Source organism: Catharus ustulatus, chromosome 3, assembly GCF_009819885.2.
Source record: "Catharus ustulatus isolate bCatUst1 chromosome 3, bCatUst1.pri.v2, whole genome shotgun sequence".
Lineage (NCBI taxonomy): Eukaryota > Metazoa > Chordata > Aves > Passeriformes > Turdidae > Catharus > Catharus ustulatus.
In genome coordinates this window covers 39,177,228-39,202,931 of record NC_046223.1, presented here as the reverse complement: position 1 = coordinate 39,202,931, position 25,704 = coordinate 39,177,228, and the positions used below count along the sequence as shown (strand labels likewise).

Below are 25,704 nucleotides of genomic sequence, written 5' to 3'. Positions count from 1 at the left end.
CTGTCACCTAGAAATGACCTCAAGGCAGTTTCACAGATTTGTCCAACATCATTTTCACATACTCCTACAGGCTTAGATGTAGTCCTTGCCCCAAAGTGCTTCAGACTGTGGCTGCTCACATTTTATAAAAAATAATGGTCTCACATATGTGTTATGCTGTTTAACCTTTATTCAGTCTACCTTTTTTCAAAACATTAAGAGTAAGGACCAAGAAAGAGAGAAATTGCCCCTTATTTTTTTCAGTAGGCATTGGAAGATAGATCAACTGATCCACTGTTATATCCAAAAATAATTCCTTATGCCAAGTAGCCCCTCATATCCATAGCCATTGGACTCAATCTCAATACAACAATAACCAGCATAAGGTTTTTGGGATGTACTAGAACAATCAGTATCTCAGAATGTTTCTTACCTAAACAAGATAAAGTCTGTATCTTTCTTTAGCCAGTACCCTGTGGTAGTCTCTCTGAGAATTATCTGCACCTTGCTGCTCTGGAGGGAAGGAGGAAAGGGCTTATGGATCAGAAAGCACTTCCAGTGATGCTGTTGTTGTGCCACAGTTGTCCAAGACAAAACAGAAACATTTAGGGTTGTCTTTCTTTTTCATTTAAGTCAATGCACACTGATAAAATTCTAATGAAAAGGAATCCAAGCACAGGAGTGAGTTGCTTCTTATGGAGATTTCTGGTGATGCATTGTAATGTTGAATTTTCAATTTTTAAAAGTGGTTACATTCCTAATTGGTAAACAAAAAGGACCAATTTATCCCTTGCTGTGAGAAACATTTTTCTTATATATTATTCTCATGAGGCCTCTAATTCAGCCAAACACATTATGTAAATGGAACCTATGAAACACTTTCTAAAATATATATCAGACTTACCTTACTAGTCTGTTGTGTTAGATTGAGGAAGAGACCTTGTTACACTGTGGCAATTTTCTTTTGCTTTCATAATACTCCTTTCTAAAATAAATTGTGTTTGGTTCAAGCAAGGTTTCTATCAATAACTCTTAGGGTTATTCTAAATGACTATTCACTAACTTCACCTGGACACTGTGAACATAATCTCTACATCTTCATTTTTACTGATCTCAGGAACAAGACTTTTATACCCCTTTGAAACTAAAATTTCATTCTTTTGATACAAAATCTGCAAATGTTGGACTGCAGCAATTGTTCCAATGCCAAATGGATTTAGATAAATCTGCCTTGCATACAGATTGAGTTTCTCAAAGCCTTATGACACAGATAGCCTGGGCTGAAAAATTAGTGGGCAGTGTAAGAGCTGTGAAAGCCAAGCTTGTTTTTTCTGACACAGTCATAACCCAGATTTATATCTATCTTGTACACGTTACTTGGAGTCTGATGGTGTTAAAAGATTGCATTTTTTAAGATAAAATAAAGATGCACGTTTATTTATTTAAGATAAATTTAAGATAAATAAAGAGGCAGTGTAAATATGTACATGTATGACCATGCCCCTTCTGGAGACTTTAGTTTCAATTTTAGAAGTTGTGATACATTAATAAGCAAAATCAATTATCACAAAACAATTTACAGCAGAAACTAGGCATAGTAGTTCATTTGCATAATGAAGCACTGTTAGTATTGATTAGGTGGAAATATTAATAACACTATTTTCATTTCTGGCCTGGCTTTTTTAAGATACTCCACTTTTGATGGCTTTCTCATGCATTTCACCACACACATGTATTTTTTCTTTGAAGTGATGGTCAGACAGGTGTAAATTTAGAACCAGAGAGCTTCCCATGAAACTGGAAAAGATACTCAGATACTGAAGTAATGCAAAAGAGCAGTTAACACTTAAAGGGAGATATCCATTAAAACTATAGGCAAATTTGATTATATCTGCAATTTAAGAAGAAATATTGGGGGTATTTTTCTAAAGGTTATATTTGACTGGTGACCATAGGGACTTTTGTACTGTAGGACAAGATAACTGCTTCTCTACTCCTCCATTTGGTGACCATCAAGAGCTAAACTCATAGAGGTCAGCTTCTCATTTTGCCTTATAGCTGTCTTTTTAAAATTATTATTCGATACATTCAGAACAGCAAGTGGGCAACTAATAAGGATTAGTAATGGGGAGGGTTTATTTAATTCAGTTTTAAGCTGCTTTATTCAAGAAAATCCTTAAAACACAGAGATTATATTTTTGGAGATACTAACACACTGCCATGAATTCTGTAGTATGTACAATACTAAAACATATTTTCATGGAAGATTAAATGCTTATATACAGTATGTGAAAATACTGATTACATTCTGAAGCTGAATTCCCACATTGAAGCCTTTGTGTTTTACTGTTTCAGGCAGTTTTCAAAGCATCATCCAGGAGGTTTTAGAGAAGATATAGCAGTATTTCTAATTCTAATGATTTTATCACAAGTCTTCCTGTATTTCATTTTGTATTCCAATACTTGTCTCCTGGAGTACCATAAATTATGAGAATTCACAATTTTATTTCTCAAATTAAGTCTACTTCTTCCTAGTTGCTAAAAAAAAAGAAATTTGTGGTAAATTTCTGCCTGTGTTCACTCAAAAGCAAATTAAGGGAATAAAATAATTCAGGATTTGAATGGGAATTTCACCGTTGTGTTCAACTTAACACCTCTCTTTATTTTTGTCATTTTGAGATTTGAGGTTGCTAACAGCTCTGAAAGATAAGAAAAAATGTGTAGCACACTTTACTTTGGAATGGACAGTCATGTCCATGAGGAGTTAGCAGAAGTTAACCTATGTTAGAGGAAAGCCATTAGGTTTGATCAGCGTGTTCCTGCAGCAAAGGCACATTTCAAGTGTGTGTAACATTTTCTGTATTACTCAATTTTTCTTTCACCTTCAGTGTGCTGGTCCTGGGCAGGCTTTTGGAAACCACTGGCTCTCTGGCTTGCTGTGACTATCACTGGAGAGTCTCTGAGTGCAGGCCAACTCAGGAGTAAAATTGTTTGTCCTCACTTATTCCAAGTGTTTCCTCTGCATCTCCACAAGCAGAATTGCGTCAGGCTTGGGATAGCCATATTTAGTTAGGTCTCTGCATGTGTGATGAGTGTCTGTACTCCTGTAATGGTCCATGGAGACTTAACCCATACAGGCAGTGGAGCCAAATTTGTGATTGAACTCACCCTACTGCAGGTACCTGGAGGCTTATCAGCTCCAGCCTGCACTAAGTGTATTGACCATAGCAGGAATTTCTCACTTCCCATATGGGTCGGTATTTATACCCAGTACTTAAGTTTAGGTGTCTCACTCCCAGATTGAATCCCACACCTCTGAGCAGAAGCTGAATTACTTATTATTAAGAGAATGCCTTTTTTACAGAGTTCAAATGACTGCCTTGAGAGGCTGAAGGCGCATAGTGGTTTTCACAAAATCTTTAGTTTTCCTAGATTGTCGCATTCCTCTCTTATCCTACCTATCGCTATTTAATGTTTTACCATATGTCCTCACCTCATACAAAGTATATTTTTTACTAAAAGACTTTTCTTGCTTTAGGTTTTACTTTTCAGTGAAGTTTCAGTCAAGCTTTACTTCGATTTCCTCATATCTGATTCATATTAAAAACCATCTCCTTTTAAAAGTACTGCAATATGCCAGGATAAATTCTATTTTTATGTATGTAACAATCCTGTGTACTAAGAATTAAGAATAACTATTAAATTTGGAGTTTGAAATTAAGCTTTTTGTGGAGTTCTGTCCAGTCCTTGCTCATCACTCTCATTACTTTGTCTTTAACAGGAGTCCTGTGCTTGTGTTCCAATGTGTGCATCGCCATGTCATTTGCCTGGACTGCTTCCATTTATACTGTGTGACCATGCTGAATGACCGCCAGTTCATCCATGACCCAGAGTTTGGCTATTCCCTCCCCTGTGTAGGTATGTTTCAAGTGATTTTTTTCAAACTGAATTTGTTTTAATGTGATTTTGATTTCAAGGTAAGATGCAATTTTTTTATCACCTATTAGTTTTGTGTATATCAGTGGAATTATACTGTGTTCATAAGATTTGTTTAATTTGTCGGAGAAAATATTTGAATATTGAAGTGGATCTTGCTAAGCATTTGAACTGGAGAATTAACTGGATTTTAAAGGGCATTTCTTTTAAAATCAAATGTTTGCTTTCTTCACATTAGTATTTTATAATCATGAAGTGCAAGCAGATGATAGCATTACACTCTGGTTTTAAAAAAAACAACAAAATACTTTGACCTTCACATTTTCAATTTCAAATTAAGTTAATTATTAACTTTCTTGGTCTGTCTTCAAGTACTAATGAAAAAGGACTGCAACAGGAATTTTAAATAATCTTCCTTTTGGTGAAGTTATTGCTGCTAATTATCACCTCACTGAATTAAATGTAGTTGTGTGTTTTACTTGAGTGAGAAACAAAGCTTGACTTAACAAAGAGTTAAATGGAATACTGAATATCGGTTCTGAGAATTGAGTCAATTACAATGGCATGTGGACTGCAAAATTGTCAAGAATTTTGCTATGAAGAAGTATATTCTATACATAACATTGTCTTTTCTTGGTGTTAAATTAGAATGGCAGCATATATGTTTGTGTCAAGTGCTGTATCATGGTATGAGAATCACTTTACAGCATATTAGAAGCTGCATAGCAGATGGATTTGCCTGGGTACCTGAATGACTGATAAATAAGTTTCCAACCCCACTAGATGGGAGAAAAATTGACAAAGGATATCGGCAAAGTGGCATCTGTTTAATCTGAGAACATGCCTTGAGAATATTGAAAGTACAGTATTAAGAAATATTTAAAATAATTTCTTTTTAATTGCTTCATGAACAAGCAAGGTTTCCTCACATTTCACTAGAATTGTTGTTTATGTTTTGTTACCAGGTCTTCGTTTACTTCCCCCTAAACAGCTACTGCATTTACACACTGATGTCATTCTACACAATGTAGTTTTTAATGTGCAGGAAAATTTTTATGAGAAACTGAACAGCAACTTTATACCCAGTGTTCTCTCCTTGACCTTTATATTAGCATAGTACTGTGTGGTCAATGTCAGCCTCCTTCCCTGTTTCTCCAGAAGTTAATCCGTTTCTGCTCCCACGCAAATTAATAAGCTGCTTGAGTAGAGACCTTCCTTTCCCCCCCTCTTTTATTGATTTTCTTCCATTTTTTCTGTTGGCTCCTTAGGTTAATCAGTTATGCCAGTGGTGCGGCAGGCAGCTCATCTTTCTCCTCACTTGTGGGCCTCCTTGCTGCTGTGGCTGGTGTCACAGGGCTTCCTCCAGTTCAGGCTGATATGTGAAACTAATGACTCTTCTGTCCCTAAACCCATTCCTAGTCATGCTGCACTAAACTTCTATTAGGATTTTTCCATATATTTTCAACTCCCGTTGCTTAGTTCAGAAGATATTTTTTTCTCAGAGAGGAGGCTATAAAGTTTTCAGAAGTTTTTACACCTGACTGGCAGTTGCCAGTCAGTTTTTTTTCTGTTTGCTGAAGTCGAACATTATGGGAATTGAATGGTGGAAGCAGAGTAGGGATGGGATGAGGAGAAAACGCAAGAAGATGGTGCTGAGATGCTCAGGGTTGCAATTTCAGTCTTGGAGTGGTGAGGAAGGCATAGGTTTGGCTTAAGAAAGGGATGCTGTAAAGGATGCACAAAGGATGGGTGTACTTTGCTGTTTAAGTGAGATAAGAGTTCAGCTGAGGGAATGGAAAAGAAGCTGTTGCTGCCAGTCTAGCCTCAACTGTGTTGTACTCTAAGTGTCACAATAGCTAAATTTGGGAAGACTAAAGTATTGCTGATCTCAAAGTTTCAGAATTCCCCAAATCAGAAACTTGTTTTCAAAATACTCCACCTTGAAGCAGTTCTAATAGCAGTAGTAACAGTAATACAATTGCAATACCTTTTCTCTCTCAATGATTGCAACCTCTGTCAATTGTCTGTGTCATGTTAGCAGTTCTACATTTTAAAAAAATGTGCACTTGAAAGTATTCTCTTTCAACATGCTTTACAGAATGAAGAATCTAAGCAGTGATGTTGTAACTTCACTCGTTCATTTCTGCAGCTATCTGAACCTAACTTTCTGATATACAGGCCATTTGGTTGTCTCTAGTATTAAGTTATGCTTGAGTCAGGAACTAATGATTATTTTTTACTCTTTGAGAAAGTCATGAGGCTTAGTTTCATCATACCTGTGAGAAGGAGGCATGCCTGTGTTGTCAGCCCCTACTGTTCAGATCCAAGGGGTTTTAGCCTTCTTCACAGGCATGGATGCAGCAGCTCTCATCAATGAATTCAGTTAAGAAATTTTCACAACAGCATCACGTGATTTTCTTTTCCACTTATCATGGTACTTCTACTGAATAGCATAAGATGGCATTTTTGCAGTCTACAGTTCACAAACTTCTTTTGCAACTGCAATTTGCAGTTTGTATTTACATATGGGTATGGCAAAGCACTATTTGACACAGCTTTTTCTAATTACTTCAGTGAATCTTCAAATGAATTCTCCTTGACAGGAATGAACACTGAGACATGCCAAGAAAAGACCTTTCTTGTTCTGGCAATGTGGGTTTAATACATGCTAGATATAATAGAGAATGACTCAAAGTTTAAAAAAGGTTAGGTCTGAGCTTTACTGAAAAGATAGAGGCTTGTTTGAACCTTCTTCTCAAAGGAATACAAAACAAAGTCATATTCACTGTGATGAGATTTATGTTTCAGTAGCTGACCAGGTTGCACAGACAACACAAAAGAGTCTGCATAAATACATGAATTTTTAAACACTGCACACTAATGCTGAAATGGTGTTTGTGATGTCTTGAAGTTTGAGGTTCGGACTTTTTAGAAGTTATTTGATCATTTTCATGTAAGAGTAGATTGACTTAAAAACTAGCACATTTCTTCAAGGCATACGTGCACACATTGCCCTCAAATTGTACAGGAGGGTTTGATTTGTAATTAAGCATATTTAAATTGTTGGCACTTCCAATTAGTTCTGTTCATTCTAGTGTTTTTCTAAAATAGAGATAACATAATGAACATAGCCTGCAGTTTCCATTAACATTTGACTCACTGTTCCCGATTTTTATCAAGGGAATGTACCAACATAGCAAGTTTTTTATATCTTTTATTGGATCAACCTAGAGGTGAGAGCACCACACACACAACAGAATAAAAATAAACAGCAGCTGCTACAGCAAAGGGTCACTGTGACAGATGAGATCAGTGTTATCATCACAAGTGTATGATAACTTGAGCTGGAAAGGATCTAGGGATTTCAGATAAACAGGGCTTCTCAAGTAGGTTTAATTTCTTGCTTCCTGGCATAGATGTGCCAGAGGATGCATTTTTCATTGCATTCAGGTATTTTGTGTGGTTATATCCTTGCTTTGCTTTGATTTCTGTTATAGGGCCTAATTAAGCAGGAGATAAGAACTGTTCAAAAGAAAGCTATCATCTCAGCTGACGAGCTATGATATATCACCTCAATAGTGCCACAGCTTCACTTTGTTCCAAAACAAAATGTGTCATTGCTCTGATTTTTGGAAGAACAGCTTTAATTCCTTAGTGTTCAGCTGCTAATCAAGTGCCAGGCAGTGCTCCAGCTGAGAACAGGCTGCGTTGAAGACCAGAGCTCTGAGCACAGTAGCTGGTGCATTGACAGGATTAGCTGTTCACAGGAGTGTGGCAGCAGCCCCACAACTCAAACCCACTGCATCAGCTCAGAGGAAGCACTTGCAGATAGGAGCTGGCCAAATTTCATTGGTCTTTAAAATAAAAAAGTAAATGTTACAGATTATACTCTCTGCCCTTGTTAAATATCAACAAAAATCTATCCCATCTCTCTGTGTGGTATCTTGTATTAATGAGGCTTCATGCATAGAAATTTCCATGAGTGGTGACCTCCAAGTATCTTTGAAAAAATTAATAAGGTGCTTAGAGGGATGGATTTGCATATGCATGAAAGATCATTTATGGTTATTTAGTTCCTGTGCAAGGCAAAGATTCTTATAGCATTACCTCAAAGAAGGAATTGTATACAAAAATACAATGTATTACGTCTTTTAAATATATTCTGTTCCTATAACACAGTTGCACTTTTAAAATAGTGTTAGAGCATTATGAATCTTGGCCCCTAATGAAAATAGACTTTCACAGTTCTTAGGTAGTAAAAAAGTTGGTGATACCAAGGAAAGGCAAGTTTTTATGCTGCTTTAGGCATTTTGCAAAAATATCTTTGCATCACTTTATTTCTTCTGAGCAATCATATGCATGATGTATTTTAAAGGAATCCAGATAAAAGATACAGTTCTCCTGATGACTGTAAAACACTATTGTATCTGGAAGTAATCTGATTTTACCACAGATATATAAATAAATAAGGACAATTACCCCAATTTGTGTATGGAACTGCTAATAAAAAGGACTAAAGCTTTAAAGTATAATAAATTGCCTCAAGAACCACGTTCCACTGAAGGAAAGCTTCTAGGGTTAGATTAAATTTTTTATCCACATTACATGCTATTTGTATAATAACAGTATGTCAATGCAGTCATGAATCTCTGAATCATCTTTCTAAACCCTAGTACCCTTGTAGAAAAGGGGAGAATGAACAGCTTAAGCAAAGTTTGCAGGTAGAAGGGAGGAGGAAAACTGTGATTGGACCACACCAAATAGTATGTTTGAATGTTTTGTTATGGACACAAGCTCCAATAAATTTCAGAAGGTGTGTGTATGCAAGGGGGTTTAAAGTGAAGGTCAGTGTTCTAGGATCAGAACCTTCTCAACAATGTAATGTAGAAGCATGAATAGTTTGGCAGGGCCTAAAGTATAAGAAATAAGAGTTTCCTGGTGTGAAGCCTCAATATATTCAGTTCCTGAAGTCTGTGCTCTCCAATAACCCTGCTTAAAAATATTTGAGATATCTGAGGAAAGCACAAAACTTAGGAAATGGGAATGATTATTAGGGGAATAAAATGAAAGGGATTGAAACACACACATTTGCAGATTTAGAAATTAATGCAAAGTGCTCTTCAAGTTTAATATTTGGGAGCTGTTAAATTCTTGGCAGCAGTAAATTTTTTGTAATTTCTTGTTGGTATGAAATATACAGAAGCAGGCTTTGACAGAGAAGAGAGCCAAAACCATACAGATAAACCTCATTTTTACTCGCAAGGATTAGTTGAATTTGTGGAAGTTTCCTGAAATAGTTTCCTGAAGAATTTTTTATGGTCTTGTGCATTCTCCTCTCACTGTGGTCATAAAATAAACATTAACTAACAGTGTATCAAGTGCTTTTTTGTGTTCCTTTGCTAGCACAAGCTCATGAGACTAGCTCAAAGGACATAGTTAGAAGTCACAGCAGCTCTTTCATTTCCATTTTCAGTATTGACTGAAGTTCAAGCGGTAACATATGAGATTTGTTCCCTCAAGTCTTTGTGCTGTTTCTGTGGCTACAGATTGCCAACATTTTATCTAAACAGCCTCCAAATCTAAAAAAAAAGCAGAGCTTGATCCCTTGGTATATTTGAAGCAGGTGTTGGATTCTTCTCTGGGAACAACTACAGTGAAATCATACAATGTGATACTTATAGAAATCTGAGTAGCCATAATTGAATTCTGCATGAGATGTCTTACCCATAAGTGTTGCTCTTCCTTATCTCTCACTAGTCCTTGTATTGCGATATATTTCAGTTGTAAATTGCGTAGAGATGACAGTGCACATAGGCTTAATCTGGTTAGCAATAATGAAGGACAAGAGATAATGAAAAAATCTTGCATAGAAATTAATTGACTTTAAAAGAACTAGAAATGAACTTTCAAAGCACATTTCTTGTCCTATGAAATCAGCTGGCCTGAGTCAATATAAAACAAACATACTGGAACAGTGGCAGAAATGTGTGCAGAGGGACTTTTCTGTCTTTCACCATTTCTGTGTCCTGCTAAAACAGAGGTGGATTTTTGTCTCAGCTGGAGTCAGTGAAAGCTATGACTTTGTTTTTGGAAATGAAAGATATTTGTTCTGACTGAAAGCACTTCAGCCCATACTTGTTTGCCTTACAATGATTAGTCAATGTAGGTATTTGGTTGACAAGTCACTTATAAGTTGCCATCTGATTGGGAAAACTCATCACATGCATAAACAGTAAAATCAAGTCATATGGTTTTATTAGTCACCAACTTTACACTGAACTGCTTGGATGGGTTTTTAATTCAAGCTATTTTCTGATTCATTTTATATAGGTGCTGTTATAACAGGTACAATTATTTTGACCATATCCTCTTAATGCCTATTTACTCCAGAAAAATAAATTCTTTAAGAAAGAAGGGTCTGCTTCTGAAAAGGAACTTTTATGCTCATTCATGGCTGCAGATGCATTTTGAACCAGGAGTACACTGAGTTGTCCATGGATGATGTTCCAAGTCCTGAATGGCCTTGCTCAGTGCTCCCATTCTAGTCCATAGGCAGTTAATGTTCATGAGAAAGTCTGGGTGAAAGAGGGGAACAACTGACATGAATAGAAGCAAGGAATAATAATAAATAATAATACAGGGAACAGTGGAAAGAAGAGTCATGAAGGGAAGGAACTGAGAGTCCAGAGAGGCTGGGAATTAAGAAGTGTTGGTGACTATTCAAGGCATGAAATAAGAAAGATCTGAAGAGCAGGGGTAGGTAAAATGAGTAATAATGCCTCCAGTTTCTCTCATAAAGCTGGGAATTTAACTTTCCATGACAGTAGTTCAGTAGTTTACATGCAGACTGGTCTTGCCCAGACTGGAAACTCCAAGAGACTAAAAATGTCCAAGAGACTGAAGAAAATTATTTTTACAGCTAGAATTCATTTGAGGTCTTTATCTTACACTCATGCAGCATGAGGGGAAGCTGACCTTTCATGTTTGGATAATTAGAGATTTCCTAATGGATCCATTTTTATCCACGCAGAGGGTTTCTTTCAGTATAACGCGATCCCTGAGGTGGGCTGTGCAAGCAGCAGCCTTTGTAAGAAATCATTGCTGTCTGCTAACTTATATACTCCATAAATAACCTGCTGGGACCAACTGTGGCACATTCAGCATGTGTTTAGTCTCCAAAGCCTAGTGATTAATATTCCCTGAGTCACTTTCTGAGCCTTGGTCTCCCACATGGCAGCATGTAGAGCTGCTGCCATATCACAGAACCAGCTAAGGACATTTCCCTTCAACAAGGAGTTGGCTTTAATTAAATTTCTGTGTCTGGGAAGTGAAAATCTAATTTTCTTTTTGACATTTTCTATATTACTACTTAGACAAAATTATGAAAATAATTAATCCCCATGAAGCAGACATCAGCATTATAAGGGGTAAAAAAATATTGCATATAAATAATACTACTAATCACCAATCTGTTATAATTTATTGATGCAAGGTCTTATTAAAACTCTTAAATCAGATTTGTTCTTCATGTAGCAGATGTGTCAAATGATTGCACAATGTAGGTGCAAGTGAGGGTTATAAAAAGTAACATGGTTCAAACTGCTTCTCAATAAATTCTACCGCCCCAGAAATGTATTTCGATACAACAAATAAATCAGGGAAAGGAGATAAGGTGTGTAATTTAGGGAAGATATTTTGATTGTGTATCAGGATCAAATTCAGTCCAATATAATGGTGAATGAAACTGGTGATTGATGAAAGGTCTGTATGCAATAACAGTATTCTCATTCTGGCCCATAAGGAATCTTTTTCACATTTAAAAAGCCATCGTGTCAACTAGTGTCATTTGGTAACCTTGTTTCCTTCCCTTCTTATAAGCATGGACATTATTAACTATAATTAACTGTTACTTATAGAAATTCACCACCATATGATAAAATAATAGTCTGATTTGGAAATAAGTCTAGATTCTTTAAGATAGAAAAACATATGTGCTTAATTAAATTTTGAGTTTTATTATGCTTTTATAAAGGAGTTATTAGGATACTTGCAGTTAGCTTTTTTGCTTTGATGCCTGATAAATTTGGGCTAGTTAGAAATGTTTGTTTCATTTTCCCAATTTAAAACCAATGTTGCCTCATTATTTCAGTGAAACTAATAGGACAATAGGATTTGCCAGAACAATTTGATATCTATATTTGCTGCATTGTTTTTAACATAAATGCATAAATATCTGTAAGGAAACTAACACTAGAGTTTGCGGAGTAAGGTGATTCTGCCGAGCAGAGCTGGACAGAATCAGGGACACCTTCTAAGAAAGGACTTTCCTAGTATACCATTCAGTCTGATTCATAGCCAAGGAAGGAATAAAGGGACATGAGTTACAGTTAGTTGAGAATGGCAGTGAAATGTATACTTTACTTATATATTGTTTAAATAAGGGTGAATGATTTTCCAATTTCTGAAACACCCATGGAAGAGAAACTTGACAGACCCTGGTTAGTCATGTCCTTCACTAACAATTTAAGTTTAAATATTCACACTTTTCCTGCTAATACCTTTGCATACCTTGCTTACTGAAAATGCTCCTGGATAAATTTCAATAGTTAATAATAAATACAACAACATTCATAAGATCACATAATGTGTGAAATGTTAAGTCTTACGTGCCTTGAGCAGGCTTAGACCGAAGATGCATCCTATAATCTATTTATTTGTAACAGAGATCAGAATGTTAGGAAACAGTCATATTTGAAACTGAGACCATCTATCAACATCCCAGTGAGCACACTGCCTGTCAGTCAGTACCTGTTCTCTCCTCTTCTCTGTTACCCTTTGCCCTAGATGTCTCTTTTTAAACCTCATAAAAAATGAGGTACTGCTATAAAAGCAATGACCTGGCAAAATGTGCAGTTCTTGCCACTTGGTGCGCACCTCAGCTACTCCACCTTCAGCTTTGTGACTAACACAGCATGAGATACCAGTGCTTCAAGAATGTTTTAGTGTTAGGCTTTCACAGAAATAACCAAGATATTCATGACAGAGTTTGACTGAATTAATACTGAAGTGGAAATACAAAGAAATTCTCGCCCCCATTTAGGATATTTGGTTGTGACTGTGAATTCATATGTATCTGTATAAATCATATAAATGTAAAACATATGTGTATAGCTATGTGTAAAACATAAATAGCTTAGCTGGACGTTTTAAAAACCAGACAAATGACTGAACTGGGAAATACAGTGATGAAGATGTGCCCATTGAAAGTCTCCTGCTTAGTTGTTCTGATTCCTTCCTCTATTTGTTCCTTTTCTTTATTTTTCCCCAAGAATATGCCTGTCTTGATTCTACATTATTTCTTTTCATGATTTATTTATTTATTGGTTTCTGGAAAGTAAAATATATTTTCTATTCTGTCCTTCACTGTCATTCCCTTTGTTGTCTGCCCATCTCTGTTGCCTTATTTGCTGATCCCTAAATATTGCAGGCCCGCCCTCTGATTCTTTTCCACATTTTTCTCCTGCTCTTCATCTCTCCTTTTGTCTTTCTTTTCCCTCCCTCACCTTGTCATGCCTTTCCATCTCCTGCCCTCTTTTATTCTGATTGAGATTCCAGTCACTCTTGATCTCTTCTGTAAGGACCACAAAGCAGCGAGGTCTCTGGGCAGATGAAAGCATAAGGAAAACTGACTCTGGAGGTGGAGTAATGAAAAGGGGTTGCTTCTGAGGGTCAGTATTTTGTCTGTGATCACTAGAAAAAGGGCATTTGGTATTGTCCCTTGGCTGCATAGGAAAGCCAGCTAGGTCTTATTGCCTGACCTTTTTCTTTCCCGCCTGGTGAGTAGGAATGTTCACATGCACATGTTGAATGCCTGGCACTGTGGCTGTGTGTCCCCTGGAGAGAAGCAATGGGAGTAGTTACAAGTGAGGGCTGGTATGCTCTGACAGTTTAGCCCAAGAGAGCTGCTTGGGAAAGAGAACCTTGTGTCAAATGGAGGGCTTGAATATTAAAAAGACCTTCTCTTCATTATCCTTACCAGATAGAAAACAGCTGGTAAGAACTTGGGGCTTTTTTTTCTCTTTTCTTCTGTAGCCTTGCAAGCACATAAGCACGCATAGGCGCAGTCTTCAGCAGAATTTCTGACCAGCTAAAACATGAACTAAACTACTAAAAAGTTATTTAATTTGTTTTCTACTGTGTTTGGAAAATGAAAGAATGCAATGCCAGGTACAAAGGAAGCTCAACTTGTCATTAAATGGGTTCCCTGGCACAACCAGGTTATGCTTTTCGTGCTCCATGGCCCCAAGTAATATCTGCAGTTGATATCACTGCTGGAGGAAGGATGGAAATTATGGAGGCGTTTTTGGTAATAACTACTAGCAGGGAGACAGTATTTACCAGGAGTCTGCAATGAGACTCTCAGGTAAATAATAAGCATTTTAGAAAAACAACCTAATTATGTATTTAATCGCTTGGAGCCGTTCCATTCACTTGGGAAAATACTGTGCATTTTGTAAATCTGCCTAATTATTTATTTGAGAAGGAAGTAATTCGAGCCTCTGGGGTATGGAGTGTGAATTTTTTTGATTTTTCTGTACAGATCTGATACTCTTGTGAATGTATTTTTTAAAAAATCAAAACTCCACCATCTCAAAATACCAAACAATAACAATGCAAAAATGTTGTTAATGCAGTGGGTTTTTTTTAACTTTTCTATCCAGTGCTCTAGTATTTCTACAAAGACTTCAAAATTTATTCTGCTTTAAAACAGCCATCTTCTTAGTATTCTCAGTAGAAAGATAAGCAGTAAAGAGCAAGCAACCATATTTCTATATGGCATACTGTCTGAATAAGGAGTTTTGAGGCCACTAATGAATCAAGCTAAATCTAGTCAGCACTTATTAAAAGCTAGAGCACATTTCAGGTCTGAAACTCCATAGCATCTTTGCAGTGGACGTGATGGTTTTCACTTATGATGGTATGAATAATGAATTGCATACTTTGGTCATAACTAGTTACTAGCAAGAGAACTGAATGTCTAATATATGTCAGAATTAAAATAAGTAATTTTGTTCAGTGTGCATGCCAGTCCACAGGGAGTTATTATTCAACTAGAATACATTCTTCCCACTCTCAATTTGTGCCTTTTACTCTGGGTTTTTCCTTAATCAAGAATTTATAGACTAGTTTCTGTAGACTATCATTAACACTGTCCTGAATTTACTTGGTGTGACTCTGTATTTGCTGTGCGTTTTTAAGTGCAATGGAAGTCCACTTGAGAAATTACTTCTTATTTTTCTAAAATTTTAGAATCATTTTAAGCAGAAAATACATCAAGACAGAAGTATTTACAAATCATATATTTACCCTATTGATAAGTAGAATTTTCATAGGAAAAAATAGTCAAGAGGAATTATCTGAAGAATCAATTTCTTGACATTGCATTTTCTTACAAAGTAAATATGGTTTCCTGCTAAATATGCAAAATACTATCAGCATTTAGAATATTTTCATTGTCAAAACTAATGTAAAATATTTTTCAGTTAAAAAAACTTAGTGTATTGATTTGGAAGATTGGTCATGGCCTCTGTATCTCCTCTTAACTTCATCAGGAATATTGGTCATGGCCTCTGTATCTCCTCTTGACGTCATTGGGATTTATGGGGATGTTACATGAAACCCTTTTCCCATCACAGAAACATCAAAAGCTCAGGACAAAACAGTCACATTATGCCTATTATTGAACGCTTCCTCTAAAGGGCCAAAACTCTTCTCCTGTGTTCAGTCTTCCACAATAAATAAAAGCAAAAAATTCTAAAAAAGAGTTCTTAACCTCATTCTGTACCCATTTCTTTGTTTCATTCCAGGGTAACTTCAAACTCACACATCTTTTACTTATTGCTGTTATTGCAGATAACCTGCAGCTCACTTCTTTGTTTCCCTCCTTACAGAAAATTCTGATGATTGTATTAGACTCTTCACCAATGAAAGGAATATTGCTCTTCTGCATAGGAATATGCATAATTAGCCCATGCTTAACCTGGTTGGTTCATATTCAAATACTTATGTTTATGCATGGACCTGAATACTTTTTTAGATAACAAAATTTTCATACATCAACCTCATTGCTAGATAGCATCAGTGTCATCAGGATGGACTGATTCAGTGAACTGGTTTATTATTTCTAAGTAAACCCATTTTCCTTGTATTTTTGCAGCATATATGGAAATACATCCTAACCTGAAAAACACTTTATTTCAACACACATTGTATTCAAAAGAAATTTCAACTCCTCATGCATTGTATGACTGTCGAAATGTGTAGAAAGCATAATAGTGGATTTTATGTACTGGATGAAGCTCATGAAAGTGTTTTCCTTCTTTTGTTACACTGCTTTTATACTAAGTCCCAGTTAAGCAACACTCTGTAACAGTATAAAACCCTTTCAAGAAAACCGCTCCCAGTTAATTGTGTTTTTCTAATATTGTTTACAAAACCGTAGACATGTAAAGCATTTGTAGAACTAAGAAATATATAACACAGTGGATTGATGTCTCACTCTTTGATTACAGACTGAAGCAGTGCAACATTGGGATTTAGTGCAGATAGCAAGGTCCAGCCTCAGAGCAAATGTAAAATGGTTTAACCCTTGCTTTTGTTTTAACCTTACTGGAGCCAGGTCAGTAACTAAAATTTGATAAGGGGAAAGTATTCCCTTAGAATAGGATATCTCTATGCTGGGTTTGATCTCTAGATGCCATACAAGTTGTATAAGTGATGGCATTCGACAGGTTACGATGATGAAATTCAGGATAGCCTCTGCTCCTGTTGCACTGGGAGAGTTTCCTAACTTTAGCATGATTCTTATGTGGCTCCTACAGGTGTGTTGATGTCACTTTCTGTATTTCTCAAAAAGCAGCCAAAAGCAGTTGATAATGAGAGGAAAGTAGGATAATTGAAGTGAAATTACATGGAATATAAGGAGATTTATAATTACAATTTTGGTATTCCAGAAATCAGGACTGGTGTGTGACGAAGATTTTTCTCAAAGATGATTACTGCTTTAACTATGGTAATTAAAAGTAAAAAATTACCATGTAATTCATATTATCTCATAAGTTAAATATTTGAAAGGAGCATTAAGTTGCAACCAAGAGAGTTTGTTTGTACTAGAAATCTGTAAAGTCATTTTAGAGCAGTGTTCTAAAGTATAACTTTATTATCCTACAATTACCTGAGTTACATATTTTTAAAATGGCAGGATTATGAAGGATGGCTCCCAGTGAAACTAATGTGAGTTTTGGGTAGATTTTGGTGTTTGAAAATAAAAACTAAAACATTCATTGTTTAAACTCCTTCTTCCCCAGAGTTTAAAATGGTAGTCATTTCAGTCTTGAAATTGAAAAGTATCTGGGATGGGGAAAACTTGTTGGTTTTAATTGAAACATTGAAATTCCTCCCAGTAGCACAACTCTCCCATATTCAAAACATTGAGGGTTGTATGTAGGGAGCTTCCTGGGCATTTCAATAGAGTCCAGAAAACAGAGGATACTTCTTAGATAAATTTCTTACCTTTGATACTACTGGAAAATGTGAATTTATGCCAACAATAAAGACAAAATGAGATTAAATTCTAATCCTCAGAATTCAAAAACACAGAAGAGTTTTCTTATGAATGACAATTCAGTATTTTGGAGAGTTTTTAAATATAAAATGTTCTTTAGGCCATATGTTGTGATATATTGAGGGAACCTGAAAATATGGTCCTCTGTCTTTTCTAGTTTCTCACAGTTCTGGTTTGATGACGTTCTTCTTGAATTTACTCTCTGCTCTATTTTGAGAGGCAGTTTTCCATCTGAAATTAAGGCATCGTACTAACAATATGACACATACAGTATGGTATTGTTTGCAGCCAGAAAATGGTTGCTAATGCACCAGAAAAAAATTGGAAGAGATAACACTGAAATCTTGGCTTGCTTCAGCCTCCCACTTACAAACTGCTGATCTGGCAGCATGTAGACATAGACTTACACTCAGATTTGGGCTAATCTAAGTAAAATGTAAGGCAATTTGTACCTGCAAAGAGTAGTCCTGACTTAACTTGTTTTGGGTACTTATAAAAGTAACTAAAATTAGTCTAGATGCATATTTCTGATCCTTGTCTATCAAGTTTGATCTGTCTGCAAATATCTGTATTTTGCTTTCACTTTGTCATCTTAACTTCATTGTGATAAAAATTTTGTACTGGGAGGGTAATGCAATTCAAATGCACAAGTACATCTTTATTTAGCTTTGCATTTTTTAAAAATTGTTTTCATTACGGGACATATATTATTTAGCTTTATCAGGTAAATTTGAGTATATTGACTAAATCTTTCTTGGACCTTTTTTTTATCTAGTCACCCTACTGAAATTGATCATCTATATATAATAATATAATTATCAAGCTGAAAGTAAAATATTATTATAATTAAACTGATTGCTTTTAAGAGTGAATTATTACCCTAGCTATTCATGTTTGAACACATACTATTGAAAGACAATTCTCTTAAGCACATACTGTATGTTCTTAAATTCTGTCACATGAGGCTTTCCCCTTATTTGAGAAGTCCTCTATTTCTTCTAAGCGGCTAGAGAAAAGTAACTTTGTGTATTAGGCTTAGAATGGTTTTATTTTTGCCCATGGAGAAATGAGATTTTCCAGACCTCTTGAGAAAATCATCGCTCAGAAGCGACCCTTCTCTAACAGTCTTGAATCTTTTTTTTTTAATGCCAGAGTTGTAAAATGTATTGCCAAAACACTTGTTTCCATTTCCATGTGTATAAAATACAACTCTGGCTTTTGTTTATGTTATTTGTAATTGCTATTGATAGCCTATACATGGGAGGGCAAATTTCAAGTCAGGTTGTTCAATAAGCTTCCTGTGGGGCTGCTCCCAAATACCACTCTGTGCAGTTTCCCTCGTGTGCCTGCTCAGCCAGTCTGACTCCTGAAAAAGTCGCTTATTGTATTTGTGTGTCACATTGTGTAAAATGTTCATGTGGTCATTTACAAGTTGTGTGCATCTGTAGCCACTTTTATCAACTGCCAGACTTTGAAAGAATATCAAGTTGTGCAGTTTTTAGTACAACTTGGAAGGTAAACTTTTTTTGTTTTTCTCATTTTGTCTTCTCAGAATGTGCACAAGCACGGGTAAAAGTTACAGAGCAGGTCTGGACACAGTGTAGTGCTGGTGCTGATTAGAGATATCTTGCAGATCTAAGGAATGAAAATGGAAGCTTTACGCTCTAAGGAAAGAATCCTTGATTTCCATTGGCACATGCTTTTAGCTCACAGCAGACTTCAAGCTTATGACACTTTTTATATGTTGGAAATCTACTTTGCATAATTTGAGAGGTTTTAAAAAATATTATACTATTTCTCTCCCTCAGGGCCCTCTACAGTTGGAATGTTAGTACTAAAGGAGCCTGTTTCTACAGGCAGATGGATATGAAAAATAATGCTAATAAAATTTGTAAAACTCTTTTTACCATTTTTATAGGAATATATTTGTAAAATATATATAGAATTCAGGATGAATGATGCCATTTTATGGCTTAATATTGCTCTGTTAGGATGACTTGCATAGCTCCCTCATGGTTTTGCCACTGTTTATTTTATCTATTACAAACTCATGTTATGCATTTTATATAAACATAAATATTTGTATATGTGAGGGACTAGTATGCACATATATTCAAACAGAATACATATGTGTACATACACATGTACATAATTATATGTGCAAAAGTATAACTTTTTGGTTAGAGGTCAAGAAATCTCAGAAACTGTCGTACTATTTTTCTATTTCATTTAATGAAATCATGTTTTTCTCTAAAGTATTTCTCTTCACAACTTCAAATGAAGTTATTTGGATATGATTCTTTATGTTATAGCAGAAGAGTTGAACCACTGACTATTAAGAAACTATAAACATTTAACATCATAATGTTAAGCATACATGTTAAGCATGGTCCATTGTCATAAGAGTTTCTGCCTATATTTTTTAGAATTTTTAAATGTTATTTTCTTACATTCTTTCCTCTTCTATGCAATATTATGTTCTTTTTTTCTGGTTTTTTTGTTTGTTTGTTTGTTTGTTTTAACTCATTACACATTTTACTAAAAAAACAAATAAGGAAACAAACAAACCCAAACCCTTATTTTTTTACCATACTGTGGTACAATGTAATGTAAAACTGAGGTAGGTGTAGGATAAGGAATGAAGATGAGAATATATATTAAGATAAATAAGCAAACATGAAGGATGGATGTGGACTCCAACCAGTAGGAGCAGCTGCAGAAGTGAAGAAGAGACAGTTAGCTGTAGGAAGAAGTCATGGAATTGGCAGTGTCTCCTTCTTCCATATGCTTCAGAGGGTCACAGCCGTGTGACTCAGTGTGATTACCTCACTCTGGGAAAAGTTGCAGTGTAACTGATACTTTAGTTCTCTCCACCTTTTGGTCTTCAGGGCTAAGTCAGGAGAGGTGTTCAAGCTGATGTGTGTTCTCTGAGAAAATGGAGGGGACTTTCAGACAGCTGTTGTTTTGCTGTGATTGCCTCCTCCCTTTGGCTGTTCTCTCAAGCCACTCCTCAGTTTTACCCCATAGCTGCCAATTTTTTGTACACCCTACTAATTCACCTTTTCTTCTGGACTATTTGGCCATTCACTTTTCTTCCTTCTTTTTTTCTTATCTCTTCTTAATGACATTTCTTCCATGCTCTTAAAACTGCACATAAGGAATAAATTATATTTGACACTAGTGTTCATTGTTTCTTCAACTGTGTCTGTTTTATTTAGAAGCTATGCAGTTAACATAAAGCAAGGAATTTTTTTTCAATCTAGCTCAAAGGGAGATTCATTGCTCCTTATTAGTAGAAGCTTGAATCTCCACAAGAAATTAAAAAGGCAGTTAAAGGAAATCCTAAGGGGGGGAGAAAGATGCAATTTACAGGACTGTAGAAAATGCTTTGAAAGACAGAGATTCAGTGAGAACAATACTAAAACATGCAAAGGGAGATGAATCAAACAATGCATAGAGTTGCAAGACAGAGATGACTGGATGAGTCACTAAACATCTGTGAAAAACAGAAGCAAAACTGCAACACCATTAGATATTGTAGGAGTTACATTGAGATAAATATAAGCAGAAGAAAAAGTTGATAGAAAATTATTCTGTCATCTAATTTTGCTGGCTAGTGAGAATCTATATGCCTATTAAGCTTTGAGTGGTTAGCATCTTGGAAACCCTGCTGAAGGACATGAAGACATCACAGTTATTAGAAGTGAAATGGGACACGATAGCTCTATTAGAACCCCCATTTCTAATAGTCCTTTCCTGCTCTCTGAAGCGGTCAGCATGGCATCTGTCTATTTCTTCACTGTAAATGGGTGAATATTCCCTGCAAATAGTGCAATCAACTACATTACTGATAATGCTTATAAAATCCTTGGTGGCAGGGAAAGGACTTTCATTACCTTGGATGTCAGTTCTAGGGGAAAATAGCATACATATGTAACAGATCCTGTTATATGGTGCTACAGTGCCCAGAATGGAGCTAAGGCTTACAAAACATATTCTGACTCTAAAACATAGCTTCATAAGCAAAAAATTAATTTATAAATTTGGATGTCTGACTTATTTGAGAAGTAGGACACCTCTAAACAGCAGTCTAGCTAGGAGAAAGAACATTAGTGCTAGATGGAAGCATCAATGAAATATGTAATCCTGAAACAGTGGTCCATTGGGAAAGACATGCTAATTTCAAAACATGTTGTGGTTCTGGGATATTTTGGTTCTGTATGCTCATGTGTTTCAGACCAACAGCATAGACCATTAATGAAATATTAGTCAAATGTACTTCAGGTTTCTTCTGAAATTACTTTAAAACTTGCATTTACGCATTAGATGTGATATCAGACCTATAGACTTCAGAGCATAAACTGAAAATTGATTTAATTCTGTTACTTTACTGCTTTCTTGCATTCTGATCACTCAACAGGATTACAGTGCACTTACATGAATTGTACCTTACTTGGCTTTTTTAATATACTTTAGAATCAGAGTTACTTAGTGGAAAACTCAAATGAGTATGTGCTGGTATATCTAGCACTGAATATATCATCTTAAAAGTCATACCATCATGCCAATATGCACACATCTGGAGTCCCTTGGTCTCATTAATTTGCATCCTTTCTGTGAACATTCGGATCTTGCCAATTTAGCTTGCTTGGTTACAGTATTTCCTCTCAAGTTTACTGGAATATGTAAATGGCAGGTGTTCTTTCAATTCTTCAGTTTTAACATCTAATTGCTTCCTTCATTTTCTCTATCCCACTCCTTTGTATTTTCACTTTTAGTCAGCTGAGATGTCCTGATGCCCTCAGTGCAGGGACACTCTTTTCACTCTTTAATTCCCTCCTATGTAACTCTTTATCTGTGCTGTGTGCCTCATTTTATTCTTACTGGGTCATTTCCTTTCCATTCCTGATTGAACTTCACCAATTTTCTTTTCTTTCTTCTTTTCCAGACTCTCACTGTTTTATTGCTTTGGCAGCATGAAGAGTCTAATTTGCTTTCCATCCCTTTTTTTTAACTCCATTGGCCAGCTTTACCTTTTACTCTGTTCTTTGGTCTTGTTATGCCTCTTCCTTGCTTTTATCATCTACCACCTCCACTCTAATTGCAAACTCTGAATACAGAAGCAGTCAGCAATCACCTTCGTCAGTGCTAATGTCTTTTGAATGAGTCAGAACCTATGGAGTGAATGACATGCAGACTAGTTTAACATGGTCAGGCTGTCCCTTTCTATAGGTGCATGGGTCCCAATCATATTTCCTGATATCATAATTTTCAGTGGCCTTGTGGGACAGTAGAGTTCCCCACACGATTTCTTGGCACAGATACATGTCATCTGTACATTTCAAAGTTTGGGTTGGGTTTTCTTTGGAAGGGAAAAAGTGGGGTGCAGTAAGGGCGTCTTTACCTTACCTTTATTTTCTCTCTATTATTTTAATTCCCATTCCTAAATTTCATTATTCTCTTTCTAATGCCTTAAAAAAAAACACAAACTTTTATCACCTCTAAGGCAAGGACAGGAAAGTCTTGCTTATCAAACTTAATTTCCTTTTCTGACAAGATATCCCACCTAGCTGATCAAGGGAAGCCAGCTGTTGTAATCTTTCTGGATATCAGTAAAGATTTGCATACTGTCTCTCGCAGGATCCTTCTGGACAAAATGTCCAGCACACAACTGGATGAACGCACCATGGGATGGGTGAGTAACTGGCTCATGGGTCAGGCACAAAGGGTTGCAGTGAATGAGGTGACATCAGGCTGGGGACCTGTCACTAGGGGGGTTCCACAGGGTCCATCCTCAGGCCTGTGCCCCTCATCTTCATTAATTGGACACAGGACTGGAAGGGATACAGACCAAGTTCACAGGGGATACAAAGCTGGGAGGAGCTGTTGAGTCCCTTGAGGGCAGGGAGACCCTGCAGAGAGACCTCAACAAACCAGAGAGCTGGGCAATGACCAACCATATGAGGTTCAACAAGGGAAAGTGACGGATTCTGTACCTGGGATGGGACAACCCTGGATGTAGGGACAGGCTGGGGAATGGGATGCTGGGAAGCAACACCATGGATCCTGTCTATGGCAAGTTGAACATGAGCCAGCAGTGCCCTGGCAGCCAGGAGGGCCAACCCTGGGAGCATCAGGCGCAGCATCACAGCTGGGCAAGGGAGGGGATTGTCCTGCTCTGCTCTGAGCTGGGGCAGCCTCACCTCAAGTGCTGGGGCACTACAATATAAGAAAGAGATAGAGTGATTAGAGAGTGTCCCAAGGAGAAGAACAAAGATGGTGAAGATCCTTGAGGGGGAACCATACGAGGAATGGCTGAGGTCACTCGGTCTGTTCAGCCTGGAGGAGACTGAGGACAGACCTCACTGCAGTTACAACTTCCTTGTGAGGAGAAGAGGAGGGGCAGGCACTGATCTCTGCTGTTTGGTGGCCAGTGACAGGACCCGAGGGAATGGCCTGAAGCTGTGTCAGGGGAGGTTTAGGTCGGGTATCAGAAAAGTTTTTTTACACTGAGGGTGTTTGGGCACTGAAGCTCCCCAGGGAAGTGATCACGGCATCAAACCTGACAGAGTTCAGGGAGCATTTGGACAATGCTCTTGGGCAAATGGTGTGACTCTTGGGGATGGTGTTGTGCAGGGCCAAGAGTTGGACTAGATGACCCTTGTGGGTCCCTTCCAACTCAGCACAGTTTGTGATTCCATGAACTTTTGAAGAAGGGATCTGTTTTGACTCTGCAATAGGCAATAGGCAGGCTTGCCATTAGTGATTTTTCTCAATTGCTGGAAACCATAGAGTGGTTTCCCAGGGATTTTTGTGATATCTGGTCAATTGATTGTTATATCTGGCAAACACACAAGCGTTCACTGAAAAAAAAGAATCATTTTAAGGTCAGTTATCTTTCTGGATTCTCTACTGTCTAATACATTATGAATTCTTATATTCAGCATTCCCTTAGATATTTACCAGGTACCTTTCCTCTGTCTGTCTGCTTATTTTTTCAGGATTTGTGATTATTTTAATTTGTATTTCTATGCATAATCAGTCCACATGTTAAAAAGCTGTGTATATGGGAAGGTGAGGGAAGAGACTGTCAAATAATTTTTAAAAAATCCATCTCCTGAGGCATAATCTCAAATGTCCTAAATGTCTTAGCTGCAGCTCAGAATTTTTTTTCCATACTGCCATTCTGCTGATGCAGGAAAAGGCAATTGCATTACTTTCCTGATGACTTAAGGTAGTAGTAATTACACATATGGTGTTACTAGATTCTCCACATCGTCCATTAGGACAGTTATGATTGACTTGTTGATGACTTCATTAATTCCTTTCAGAGGATAAGAGCTTAAATATTACTTTTTTAAGATTTTCACATATAGGCTTGACACTCTAAAAGATGTCTTAATGTCTAATTTACAGTTCTTTGAAATCACCAGCTTTTCCAAATTTATTAGTTTCAACAGTTATTAGGAAATAAAAGTCAATTAGCACTTCCAGTATATACCATGAAAAGATATTTCCCCAAGGTGTAAATGTGTTACTTAGTAAGACTGCTAGCCAGTTACATCCTGTCAGTACCCAGAATGTGAAAGCTTTGGATATATCTAAATAATGAGAAAAATCAGTTTACACTTCACATAATGCAATAAGTCAATAAACAAAACTTCCCAACATCCATTGAAAAACTGTGAGATACACTGTGCTATCTCTTCCATTAAGAGGTGGATACCGTAAAAGATGGTGAAGCTTTTACATGTACATATTGAAAGGATGAAAGGAGTGACTTTCAATGAATATGTTAGTATTTTCTGACCTTCATAAAGTGAGATATTTAGTCCCTGGAGAGGAGAAAAACACTGCTTTACTGAGTTTGCTGAGTGGGCCAGGGAAGGTTGGTTGTTAGCATTAAACTTCTAATCACCTCAACCTTCTGTTGTGTTAGAGGAGACACGTGCTTTCAGCCTGGTTCCTGCTTTCATGCAGTTTCATCATTTGTTCTTGCTTCTTGTTCCCTTGGTCCTTTGGCCATTCTTTCATATCAAATGAAAAGAGATAGCTTTTCAGGTCTTTGGTCAACCCAGCAACCTTCTGTCTTTGCTTTTAAGTCCTTACTTTAAGTTTGGAAAGACCTTTGCTTTTCTGAAACAAAACAATCATTTAGGGTGAAT

General features: G+C 36.7%; 1 protein-coding gene across 2 annotated transcripts in view; it reads left to right on the top strand.

Moving 5' to 3' along the window:
- The window catches only part of PRKN (parkin RBR E3 ubiquitin protein ligase), a 702,734-nt gene that overhangs the window by 430,163 nt on the left and 246,867 nt on the right, over positions 1 to 25,704 (top strand). For both annotated transcript variants that reach the window (XM_033056630.1, XM_033056631.2), the window contains exon 7: positions 3,761 to 3,897. In XM_033056630.1, the coding sequence (XP_032912521.1) occupies positions 3,761 to 3,897 (137 nt within the window). The remainder of the gene's footprint in view (positions 1 to 3,760; positions 3,898 to 25,704) is intronic.